The 13624-nt window shown below is 40.3% G+C and overlaps 1 protein-coding gene across 3 annotated transcripts in view; it reads left to right on the forward strand.

Moving 5' to 3' along the window:
• Positions 1 to 13624, forward strand: part of col14a1a (collagen, type XIV, alpha 1a) — a 386358-nt gene that overhangs the window by 61596 nt on the left and 311138 nt on the right. For all 3 annotated transcript variants that reach the window (XM_061915882.1, XM_061915884.1, XM_061915881.1), the window contains exon 3: positions 7949 to 8065. In XM_061915882.1, coding sequence (XP_061771866.1) covers positions 7949 to 8065 — 117 coding nt within the window. The remainder of the gene's footprint in view (positions 1 to 7948; positions 8066 to 13624) is intronic.

Genomic DNA, 13624 nt, shown 5'->3' on the forward strand with positions numbered 1-13624 from the left:
TCCTAGTACCCCCCGCCCCCCGCCCCAGTGAGGAGTTGTACAGTCTAATGGCGTGTGGGACAAAGGAGTTTTTGAGTCTATTAGTCCTGCACTTGGGATGAAGCAGTCTAGAACTGAACAGGCTCCTCTGGCTATTGATAACGCTATGCAGAGGGTGACTGGCATCATCCAGGATGCTCACTAGTTTGTCAACAGTCCTCTTCTCTGCCACCGTCACCAGTGTGTCCAGTTTCATTCCGATTATAGAACCGGCCCGCCTGATCAGTTTCTCAAGTCTGGAGCTGTCCTTCTTAGATATACTGCCCCCCCAGCACACTACCATGTAGAACAGAACACTGGCAACCACAGACTGGTAGTACATCCACAGGAGTTTTTTTTACAAATGTTGAAGGAGTGCAGTCTCCTGAGGAAGTACAGCCTGCTCTGTCCTTTCTTGTACTGGTGGTCCGTGTTGACAGTCCAGTCCAGCTTATTGTCCACCCAAACCCCGAGGTACTTGAATGAGTCCACAGTCTGTACCTCAACTTTCTCGATCACAATAGGTTGTGACCGTGGACTCGACCTGGATTGAGCTGCAAGAGGTTTGTGTGGCACCAGACAACAAAGTCCCTCACCAGATTCCGAAACTCCTCCTCTCTGCCGTCCCTGATGCACCCGACGATGGCTGTGTCATCCGCGTACTTCTGGATGTGACACAGCTCTGAGTTGTAGCAGAAGTCAGCGGTGTACAGGGTGAAGAGAAGAGGGGCCAGCACCGTTCCCTGCGGTGCTGCGGTGCTGCTGATCACAGTGTCAGACGTGATGTCCTTCAGTCTGACGTACTGTGGCCTGTCGGTGAGGTAGTTCGAAATCCAGGCAACCAGGCAGGGGTCCACTCCCATTTTGTAGAGCTTGTCCTGAAGGAGGCGGGGCTGGATGGTATTAAAGGCACTCGAGAAGTCCAGGAACAGGATCCTCACAGTGCCATTTCCCTTATCCAAGTGTGAGTGGGCTCGATGCAGCAGGTAAAGGATAGCATCCTCCACACCAACGCCTGCTTGGTACGCAAGCTGCAGGCTGTCCTGGGCATGTTGCACCTGTGATCTGAGGAGGCTGAGAAAGAGCCGCTCCAATGTCTTCATTAGATGAGAGGTGAGCGCCACTGGTCTGTAGTCGTTCAGCTCACTGGGGCAGTTCTTTTTGGGAACTGGAACGATGCATGACGTCTTCTAGAGGGTGGGCACTCTTCCCAGCTGCAGGCTGAGGTTGAAGATCCTTTGAAGTGGTTCACCCAGTTCTGTAGCACAGGTCTTCAGGAGTCGGTGGCACAGCTTGTCTGGGCCTGCTGCTTTCCTTGGCTGTAGCTTCCTCAGTTGACCTCTGACCTGGTCCGCAGAGATGACTGTCTACGTAGAGGTGGTGGAGGGGGGTGCTGCCATTATTGAGGGGGAGGTGCGTTGAGGGGAGCAGAAGAGGGGGTGGCTGGGATGGGGAGTGGGGGATGGAGAGGACACGGGCTGGTTAAACCGGTTGGCCCTCTCTATTGTCCCCACAACAGCTCTGGTCTTTGTCTTGTGGCCTGTGATGGTTTTCACACCTTCCCAGACCTCCCTCATGTTGTTCTGCTGCAGCTTCTGCTCCAGCTTCTTCCTGTAGCTGTCCTTAGCCTCCCTCACGCGTCGTTTCACCTCTTGCTGTGCTGCTCTCATTGCATCCCTGTCTCCATTCCTGACGGCAGCTTTCTTCTTGTTGAGGACAGCTTTAACTTCTTGTGTTACCCAGGGTTTGTTATTAGGGTAGCACCGAACAGTCTTAGCAGGGCAGATCACGTCCACGCAGAAGTTGAGGTAATCTGTGAGACAGTGAGTCAGCCCATCAATGTCCTCACCCTGTGGAAGCAGCACGTCCCAGTCTGTGGTGTTGCAGCAGTCTCTGAGGGCATCTTCCAATTCAGCGGACCACTTCCTCACATAGCAAGTGTTAACAGGCTGTCTTTGGACCATGGGGGTGTATTTTGGCCGCAAATGAACAAGATTGTGGATTATTATTATTATATTTTGATGGTCATGAACCTGACCTTTGTATTTTTGAAGAAAGATTTGTTTAACTTTAGAGGCATTGAGCAGAGACGGAGAGAATGGTCAACACGGGACCCTTTAAACAAACATGATCAAGTGCAACAACGGAGGAATTCTACAGACAACTGGGAGAGAAGAGCTGGTGAAGGAATATGCAGGAAAGTGTTAAGTGGAATCCAATTAATGAATACATTAAAAAAACACCCTTAGTAGATTAGAAAGCAAACATTTACTGACCCAACAGAAATGACAGAAAACTTTCTTTTTAGTTTTTCAATCCTCCTGCAGAGTTTGAGGATTATGCTTCTTGGCCTCCTTTAAAAAAAAAAAAAACACCTTTGAATGAAGGTTCATAGCGCCGCACAGCAATAAAAACCCATGCTAGATATTGTTTTTGAAGGCCTGTCTTTAATTATCCCCACACAATGGGCCTTTGTACTGTTTGTGTAAGTCCTTTCATAAACCCCTCTGACTATTATACAAAATGCCGCTAAGCAATAGTCACCAAAGTCCTTCTTAGAAGATGGTCTTTAATTTTACAGCGTGGCATGAGGTTTATGCTCGGCTCAGTCATGAGCAAGATGAGGCCACTTCCACTGATGTAACTCTTGCCAATAAAAATCTGTAGTTGGTGAAATATACGACTGAGCTGCATACCAAACGCACATATTGTATATAGCCACTCTTTATTAGGCACAAGTCTCATCCATCTTGGTCGTTTCGCTGCACTTTTCCCACCAGCTTGCAAATGCATCTTGGCATATGGAGAGGACGAGAGTGAAAATTTGAGTGTTGTTAATATTTTGGAGGTGGCAAATGTGCTGACCTGTGAAGAGCAGTTTAAATAGGGGACCCTCACATTCAGTCAGCAGGCACAGCTATTGGTTTTATTATATCCATATTCATTAATCATATTTACAGCCACTTGAATTGACTCAATGTACAGACCTTGACACACATTCAGAATTACAGAGCATCACGGCCGTCTCATTCAATTTTCACATTTGTTAATTATAATTCGCTGTGTGTAAGGGTGCGTTCTTTGACATGCAAAGGAAAGTTAGAGGTTATCGTCGAAATGATCATCCAGTTATTAATCTCCTGCCAGCTCCATTCAAACACTATCAAGCACACACACCAAACGCTACCAGAGTGACAATATTCTCGGTTGCGGTGAATTATTCATAGTCTTATTGTGAAGAAGTGTAATTATGCACTTTTGTATGACGCCTTTGAAGTATTTTATAGTTGACGTGATGTGATTGCCTGAGGACTGTAGTGGAGAAAAACTGCAGTACTGCATTCTGTCTCAATAATCGAATAGCGATGTGTTTAGGAAAGATCATATGAAGGACAAGAACCCAAACTAACATATGAACTGTCTCCTCCTTGAAACCATAGTTGGGTATGAAAAAGTCATGGTTTTAAACCATTCATACCTGCATTAGGTTTAAAGGCCTACTGTAATGAGATTTTCTTATTCAAACGGGGATAGCAGGTCCATTCTATATGTCATACTTGATCATTTCGCGGTACTGCCATATTTTTGCTGAAAGGATTTAGTAGAGAACATCCACGATAAAGTTTGCAACTTTTGGTCGCTAATAAAAAAGCCTTGCCTCTACCGGAAGTAGCAGACGATGTGCGCGTGACGTCACGGGTTGTGGAACTCCTCACATCCTCACATTGTTTGCAATAATGGCCACCAGCAGCGAGAGCGATTCGGATCGAGAAAGCGTCAATTTCCCCATTATTTTGAGCGAGGATGAAAGATTTGTGGATGAGGATAGTAAAGTGAAGGACTAGAGAGAAAAAAAAGGCGGGGGCAGTGGGAGCAATTCAGATGTTATTAGACACATTTACTAGGATAATTCTGTAAAATCCCTTATCTGCTTATTGTGTTACTAGTGTTTTAGTGAGCTTATATGGTACCTGAAAGTCGGAGGGGTGTGTCCACGGGTGTGGTGACCGCCAGTGTCCCCGGTGGGAGGAGGTAAAGTCCGCAGCTGCAGGAGGAGACAAGCTCCGCTCATGTCTACGGTAAGCGCCGACTTATTACCACAATTTTCTTAACGAAACCTGCCGGTTAACATGTGGTTGGGAACCATGTTCGCTTGACCGCTCTGTGCCATAGTAAAGCTTCACCTTTGGGAATGTAAACAAGGAAACACCGGCTGTGTTTGTGTTGTTAAAGGCAGCTGCGATACACCGCTTCTCACCTACATCTTTCTTCTTTGACTTCTCCATTATTAATTGAACAAACTGCAAAAGATCCAGCAACACAGATGTCCAGAATACTGTGTAATTATGCGATTAAAGCAGACGAATTTTAGCCGTGAGCAGTGCTGGAAGAACATGTCCGCTACAACCGGTGACGTCACGCGCACGCGTCATCATACGCGTCATTATTCCGCAACGTTTTCAACAGGGTACTTCGCGGGAAATTTAAAATTACAATTTAGTAAACTAAACCGGACGTATTGGCATGTGTTGCAATGTTAAGATTTCATCATTGATATATAAACTATCAGACTGCGTGATCGGTAGTAGTGGGTTTCAATAGGCCTTTAAAGACAATATGTATTTTTCGTTAGTTGAATTCATTAATAAAAACACATGAAGGTAGGTAGCATTTGTGTATTGCAAGAACCCATTACATTGTGGTGCAATGTAATGGGTTTTCCACGGGACTGCAATCTATTTGTAGCAGTGGTGTGTTAGACAAAGGACTGGCGTAATGACACAATCGTTGATTTTACATAATTGGCGATGACACTTTTTGAGAAAGTGAGTAAAACACCTAAGAAGCAAAGTAACAACAACAACGTTTCTTCTGTCTTGTTTCCGTCCTTGTTTTTAATGTCACAGGACAGAGCAGCCTCTAAGACAGTGGTTCTTAACCTGGGTTCGATCGAACCCTATGGGTTCGGTGAGTCGGTCTCAGGGGTTAGGCGGAGCCTCCGCTGCGTAGCTCAAGCCACACCCGACTCATCGTGTAAATAAAAACTTCTCCCTATTATTGATATGGCAACAGCAGAAATCACTCTGATTTGCAGGTGTGTAATTTGTTGTGAGTTCATACACGGTGTTGGTTTTGTTCTTTGAACAAGGTGATGTTCATGCACGCTTCATTTTGTGCACCTGTAAAAAACATATCTTTGTCTTGAATTTGAAAAAAACTAAACATTTTATTTTTCACTAAAGAAGGGTCCGTTCGGTGAATGCGCATATAAAACTAGTGGGGTTCGGTACCTCCAACAAGGTTAAGAACCACTGCTCTAAGGACTTCTAGAGAGGTGACGGGGCAATAGCAGTACTTGGCGATATGTGCTTTCGATTCAGGGAGTCCAAAAGTCCTCACTGTATTTGTCGCTACTTGCTTTTTTGAAAAATCCTATCCAGAGGGCTCTGAGTACTCGCTAAGTGTACAAAGTCGCTAAGTTGGCAACACTGATCCCCTCCCTCTTTGTGATGTGCTTCCACAAATAAATTAATGTATGGGAATCACTGTTTGTATAAGAATTTCCAACATTGGTACAGTGTAGGGATTGGCCATCGATCAGTATCGGCCAATTTCATCGTGAAAAAGTATGTGATCGGCAAAAAAACGATTATTGCTTTTCAATGCTAATCACAAAAGTCAATGCCAGCTGGTTGACACTGTATTTATTTTTGGTGCCTCGGCTGGCAGAGTCACGCAACAAGGCATTATGTAATAATGGTGTATTATGTAATAAATGTTCACCTCATTTGGTAATAGCGCCACATTGTGTTCGTCTGACACATTTTTAATGAGATTTGACACATTTTATAATAATATATAAATAAAATGTAACAATTTGTTGCATTATGTAATAAACCATCAATGTTGATGCCTATCAAAAAAAACTATCAGAGCAACTCAAAATATGTCATATTCATTAAAACTCCTATTAGGTAGTCAAATATATTGTACATACAAATACACATATACTCACATACACACTCAAATACACATATACTCACATACACACCATTATTCATACATACATGGTACATACGCTCCAACATACATACATAAATACAGTACATACCTATATACTCAAAGTTCGTACATTCGCACATTCACGGTACAAACATACATATAGACATACTGTACATATACATTCACTGAACAAACATACATATACACATTCTGTACATATACAAGTACATACACATACATACACTCATGCACATAATCACGTTTCATCAAACATATATTAACTTTGTTGCCCCAGGGTAAACTGAGTAACACATGGCACACTGATAAAGCTTAACCTATTGTTACTATAACAATCTACACGGTTAATATAGGTTGCTTCTCTTTCTTCCCGTTAATTTTTCGTTATTCATTTTTTATCTTCAGTTATCATTACGTATATGTATTGTTGCATTTGAACAACTGTTTTTGTTGATTATTGAGGTAAATTATTGGTATTGTTCATAATCAATAGCGCTATGTGTACCCCGCCTTCCGCCCGATTGTAGCTGAGATAGGCGCCAGCGCCCCCCGCGACCCCAAAAGGGAATAAGCGGTAGAAAATGGATGGATGGATATCTCTATTGGTATTTGTAATGCTCCATTTGTGGTGTAAATATGCTCATTGTTATTTTTGTATTATTATTTATTTCGCCAACTGCTTCTTTACTATCACTTTTACCATCATATTTATACATATCGTATGTGCTGATGTTGCTCTATTGTTGATGTTGTTGTTATTGTTGTGTTTGCTGTTGTTGTTTTTGTCTTTCTGTCTAATTACTCTCTTGTCCCCACAATTTCCCCCTCTTGTCTTCTTTTTTCTTTCTTTCTATCCCCTCCTACTCTGGTCCGGCTGCACCAAATGATAATGTAAATACATTCTATAACACTCTATACACTTCTCTTTTGTAAAGTAAATCTGAACAGCCGATATAGGCATTTACATCAACTATATGATTTGCCTGAGAAGCTGGACAGGACAAAAAAAAAAAAAAAGATAAATAAATAAATAAATAAAACTGATATTAAATACCCATTCAGCTAGAAAGGTGACTTTGTGGCCAAACACTATTTATTTGCTAAATACAGCAAATGTACTTGCTGTGATTTGTTTAATGTTGTATTTCCGTGTATCAATTGTGTAAAGTTGTAAAGCTTTCTCTGGAACACATTTGATTCAATCTATCTCATTCGTAATCTGGATGTGTACTACATTGTTTAACATTTGTTTTTTTTGTCCAAACAATACTGCCATGCATTGTAGTTTACAGTAGATGGGACGTTCTGTAGACCAACAGTTAGGCATGCCAGCTTGTGAAAGTGACACAGATTTGATTCCCTTGGCTTTCCCAAATGTGTCACCTGTGGTGTGTGTGCTGGGTCCTTCCTGAAGTGGAGCGGTATAGCTCGGTTGGTAGAGTGGCCGTGCCAGCAACTTGAGGGTTGCAGGTTCGATTCCCGCCTGCGCCATCCTAGTCACTGCCGTTGTGTCCTTGAGCAAGAAACTTTACCCACCTGCTCCCAGTGCCCCCCACACTGGTTTAAATGTAACATAGATATTGGGTTTCACTATGTAAAGCGCTTTGAGTCACTAGAGAAAAGCGCTATATAAATATAATTAACTTCACTTCACTTCACAAATGTGTTGCAATGCAAGAAAAATATGTTAATGACACAACAACAAGTCTTTGTCTGAATGTTTCGCACATCGTTGCCGTCATTTCAACCTGGAAATGCATCATCTATCATTTTGTCTTTGTTAGGTTCTCTCAGACACATGCTTGTTTTCCCTGTTGGCTAGGAGCACTTTAATTAATATCCTAGATGGTTAATCGGCTCATGATTAATTTCCCATGGTATAATCGCTGATTTGAATGTGTTTCCTCAGTTCCAGCTCCGAAGAGGCTGCGTCTCAAAGCAATGAACTCAAACACTCTGCTTGTTGCCTGGAAGGAGCCCAAAGGAGACTTTGATAGTTACCTGTTCCTCTACAACAGCATACCAGGTAGGATGGATTTATTGTAAAACACAACTCCCATATATGCACCTTTAAAAACTCTCAGAACTGAGAGGAAAAAATGTGCTATGCAAATTGTAAATGACTCAATTTTGAGGAAGAATATCTCATTATTATTTAGATTTTGTGTATGTCAGGATGGATTATGTAATTTGCGTCTTATCTAAAGTCCTCCAAAGGATTACACTGTTGAGAAACATGACAATCTAAATCTTGGTTCTGCATCTCTCTCAAGTTTGAGAAAAGGACATTTAAGACTGCATGTTATATGTAAGTAGGTTTGAAAGTATAGAAAGTACCATCTTTAAAGTGGATGTATCATATTTTTCATCTACATTTAAAGGGGTACTATGACTTTTTGTTATACATTCAAAACACTCTATTGTGGTCTACATAACATGTAATGGTTGTTCTTTGGTCAAAACATTGAATAGATGATGTTTTACATACCATCTTCAAGCCGCTTTCTGACTGTCTCTTCAAGATCCTCCGTTTTGTAGGCAGTCATTTTGCCATGTTTCCACTTTAACTGTTTCAGCTCCTCGTCAGCCATGTTGTAGTTTTTAACGCTTCCATATCGAGTCTACTGACAAATATAATTCAGAACTATACGCTACTTTGTATTAGAAATGGCAACAGCACAGGATGAATCTGCATGCATGAGCCAGTCTGCCCCACAACAAGAGGATGAAGTAAAATAAGGAGTTTATTGACTACAGCGTTGGACGACAATAACGGATTAGCGCAAAGCCCTTCGAGTAAACTCCGACCATATATAGAAAAATCTGCTGACGTCACACTTGGGAAAAACGTCACAAATTGGGCAAATTCCAAACGGTTCATTTGGAGGAAGAATGAAGGAAGGATTGTTTTATAAATATATCTGCCATGCCTCCAAGGTTTGATTTCACATTTCCTTGACTTATACATATCCTAAATATACAAAAACAGGTACCAATAGGTAAGAAAAGTTGGTTTCGCATAATAGGTCCCCTTTAAAACATTTCCTTGTGGTCTAGATAATACTGTGTATATTTTGAAAATTGGGAGTGTAACGATTCGATTCAAATCATATTTTGATGCTGTTGATAGAATTCAGGGATGATATTAGTTTAATTAGAACGATACAATTCAAAAGGATTTAGTGAGTTGAAATCGATTCAGTAGCATTCTAGATAAACAAATCACCAGTGTGACTGTGCAATAAATACTGGATATTGGACACTGCAGGTGACGTTTCCTATATTCCCAGTTTTTAATGTTAGGGAATTTTCTATAAATGAACTTTGTATACAAACAAGCAAGTAAACAACAATTAAAATCACATCTTATTTGAATACAGTGCAACGAACACTTTAGGTTGATTAACAAGAGGATATTCAAGAAATGTTCAATAAAAATACATTAACCAACATTTTACCTGAAGACTTCCCTAGTACTTCTGCTTTTGTTTTTTAACATAAACATAATATAACCTACTCAGTGACCTAGTGGTTAGAGTGTCCGCCCTGAGATCGGTAGCTCAGGAGTTCAAACCCGGCCGAGTCATACCAAAGACCATAAAAATGGGACCCATTACTTCCCTGCTTGGCACTCAGCATCAAGGGTTGGAATTGGGGGTTATATCACCACAAATGATTCCCAGGCGCGGCACCACTGCTGCCCACTGCTCCCCTCACCTCCCAGGGGATGAACAAGGGGATGGGTCAAATGCAGAGGACAAATTTCGCCACACCTAGTGTGTGTGTGACAATCATTGGTACTTTAACTTTAACATCAATATAAAACACAAAGTGCAATCAACAAATATTTAGGTTGAATTAACAGAGAAATTAGGTGCAACTAAATATTTTCAGATTAAATGAGCAGTGTTTTGACCTGCTAGCTCTCTCACTTTAATAAATAGCTACGATTGGTGAGAAAAGTTACAATAAATGTAAACGACACAACACAATAACTTTCAGCTACAGCATGATTGCAAAAGCCAAAACAAATACACACGCTAACACAATGATATAAAGTCATAAGCCAAAACACAACAATATAGAGGTGCAACGAAGTGACAGCGGACATGTTTCAGCGATGGACCATTATGGGCGGAAAGTTGAAAACTATATGCTGAACGAATATGGAAAATTAAGTGAAGTGTGACCACTTTCTCAGTCATAAAAAAATCTGTTTTACTTTTTTAATAATTGTAATGTACAATGTGCATTACAGCGTTTTCAACATTCCACCTCAGCTTGGTCCGTCGGCAAAATTTGGTCCGCTCTCACTTCCGTTGTGTCTGATGCAGCTTTAAATAATTGTGTTATGACATTTGCATTTTTTGTGATCTCTCTCGACCACCGTAGGTATGCGCCGTTTTTGTTTTGATGACTAATGGCGTCGGGCAGACTGACTTGAGTAACGTTTAACATCCTTATCATTAAAAAGCTAAACTTTATATAAGGTCTGCCGTTCTTTACTCCAATGGGTTTTTTTTCTAGTATCGATAAAATCGATATATTACTTTTAAGACAATGTTGAATCGATACCCATCTTCCCAAAGGCCAACTTCACCAGCACAAATCGAAATAGTTGAATCCTTTAAATACAAATCGATATATCGAGTAATAGTTACACCTCTATTAGATATACTTTGGTGGACAATTTGGGTAATTTCTTCTCCACAGTTACTTTTATAACCTGTTTTTTGAGTCTGTCTGTAAGATGTTTGTTTCTGGAGGCGTTCCTTACCACAGCCTCTCCAAAATTTTCATCATTTATCTTCTAAAATGTACACTTTTCAATATATGTCTTGAAGTCATCACCGCTATTACCTCGAAAATAAACTTCATGGACATTGCATAGATTCACCCGGTCACAACATTAGGACACCTGCACACCCGCTGATTGATTCAGAAAGTGCATTAAAAATGTTGCTCTTAGCAGCATTTATGTTACTGCACATCAGTGTTAATATGCCCAAGACAAGATTAGGTCAAAATAAAACTTTATCCTTACGTTTTTGTTGTTCCTCATAGCCTGAAGCAAAATAGGTAGGAGCTCTTCCCCTTCTGGCTGACAACCTCGCAAAAGGAGTCTCATGCCAAAATGCTATTACCCTATGATTTGATGCTTTGGCATTATTTAATACTAGTGTCAAAAATTCATTATAGGTCCCCTTTAATGTCAATGATCAAGACTAAAAAAGCTGCACACGTAGCATTGTCTCACCCTGCATCTTGCAAACATTGATTGATTCTAACTTTTATTAGTAGATTGCACAGTACAGTACATATTCCCTACCATTGACCACTAAATGATAACACCCGAATAAGTTTTTCAACTTGTTTAAGTCGGGGTCCACGTTAATCAATTCATGGTAAACAGTGGACAAGTGTTGCAATGTCAAGTATGACATTATTGTATAATCTATTGCTTGGTCACCCTCATTGCCATCTACATCTCTTAAAGCATGTAATCAGAGTCGCTCTGCAGTACTTGTTTGTCACATAAACTTCTTTACTATTGATGCTGGCCACCCTGCAATTGTTGCGTATTAATGCGGTGGCGAAACAACGCAGCAGATAATTCTTACGCAGCTGCTGTAAAAGTGAATAAGTGGGTCTGAATAAGCACGTTGTAACCTAAAATGTCCCCCTTACAAACAACCCATGGCGAGAGCAGCCTTGTCTGACAATTTCGTGCTGCGTTTAATGGCGTAGAAAATAATAAAAAAGTCAAATTTATGGTCACTTCCTTTCTCTCAGCGAGGGAGTGAAAGTGCCGCAGTGGTTCCCTGGCACTCAGCACATGCAGTAAAAATATTGGCTCCTCCACGGTGTCCTTTCCATATCTCCGGCTCTCTACATAGTTAACATCACCTCGACATGTCCATGTTCTCTTTTTACCTCCTAAATCAGTTCATATCCTCAAATTGTTTTTAATTTCAGTCGTATAACTATTTTCTAAATAACAACCCGCCCAACAGTCCACACCTTCATCCTCTCTCTTCAAACACAATTGAGGCAAACGGATCTTTGTTTTGTTCAAGGGTTTTTCTATAGATGATGAATATTTTTTTAATTTGTTCGTCTGATAAGCATACAAAAGTAAAATGAAGACCAAATCGTACAAAATATGAAGCTATTTTCTCATAATAAATAATGTAAATCCTATTATTTATTTCCAGGAACCCAAAAATATTAACACATAACACATTTTTATAGAGATTAATTATAATTTACTCCACCTTTACACTTTATTACAAGTTAATTCTTGAACCCAATTGTTTCTCACCATTTTATCGAAGTGTCGAATTTCATTTGGCTCGTTAGTACATTATTTTGCAGTCAAATTCAGTTAGGCTTGTCGCTATCGTTTTAAGTTTTTTTTATCGGGTATTCTTACGATCAGTTTGTCTGAATAATCAAGTAGTCAGATAAAACCCGTCATAGCCTCAATGCGTATTTAGAAAAAAATACTTGAAATAAACAAACATTTTTTGGCTTGTTACATTATTTGTTTTCATAAACAAAATCCCCCATGATTTCCTGTGCAGTGCGGGCAAGCAGATCAGAAAACGTTTACCGTATTTTTCGGACTATAAGTCGCAGTTTTCTTCATAGTTTGGCCAGGGGTGCGACTTATACTCAGGAGAGACTTATGTGTGAAATTATTAACACATCACCGTTAAATATCAAATAATATGATTTAGCTCATTAACGTAAGAGACTAGACGTATAAGATTTCATCGGATTTAGCAATTAGGAGTGACAGATTGTTTGGTAAACGTATAGCATGTTCTATATGTTATAGTTATTTGAATGACTCTTCCCATAATATGTTACGCTAACAGACCAGGCACCTCAGTTGGTTATTTATGCGTCATATAACGTACACTTAATCAGCCTGTTTTTCACTATATTCATTTTAAATTGCCTGTCAAATGTCTATTTTTGGTGTTGGGTTTTATCAAATAAATTTCCCCCAAAAATGTGACTTATACTAAAGTGCGACTTACATATGTTTTTTCCTTCTGTATTATGCATTATCGGCAGGTGCGACTTATACTCCGAAACATACGGTACTTGTATTCCGTACGTGATTTTTTTTCCCCAAAAGTAAAAACCAGTGGTTGTCAACTAAGCCAAGATAGCTATTGTACTGTAACTATATGAATATAAAAGATCTTCCTGCAAAAAGCAGATACAAGCAAAAAAAATCCAACTATGCAATGTAATAGATCCCGAGACTTTATCAAAAAAAGATTTGTCGAGTGATATCAAAGATTATATGTCGGTTGCGTTCCAGGACATATTGAACTATTGTGCTCCAGGCGCCATACTACACAACAAAACAGATGGAAAAGGCCTACAACTTATTTGTGTGTGGGTGGTTCAGAGAATTGGTATCAAGACTCTCCCCGATAAACATGCATCGTTTTTGCTCGGGTAAGGTTGCATTTCATGATTTAGCTTTGCGTCGACTGCCATGTTTGTTTCTGTTGCACGCGCCGTTTACGAGTAGCGTGTTTTTCCCTGTCTTTATCAAAATATAACC

This window comes from Nerophis ophidion, linkage group LG11 (assembly GCF_033978795.1).
Source record: "Nerophis ophidion isolate RoL-2023_Sa linkage group LG11, RoL_Noph_v1.0, whole genome shotgun sequence".
In the NCBI taxonomy this organism is placed as follows: domain Eukaryota; kingdom Metazoa; phylum Chordata; class Actinopteri; order Syngnathiformes; family Syngnathidae; genus Nerophis; species Nerophis ophidion.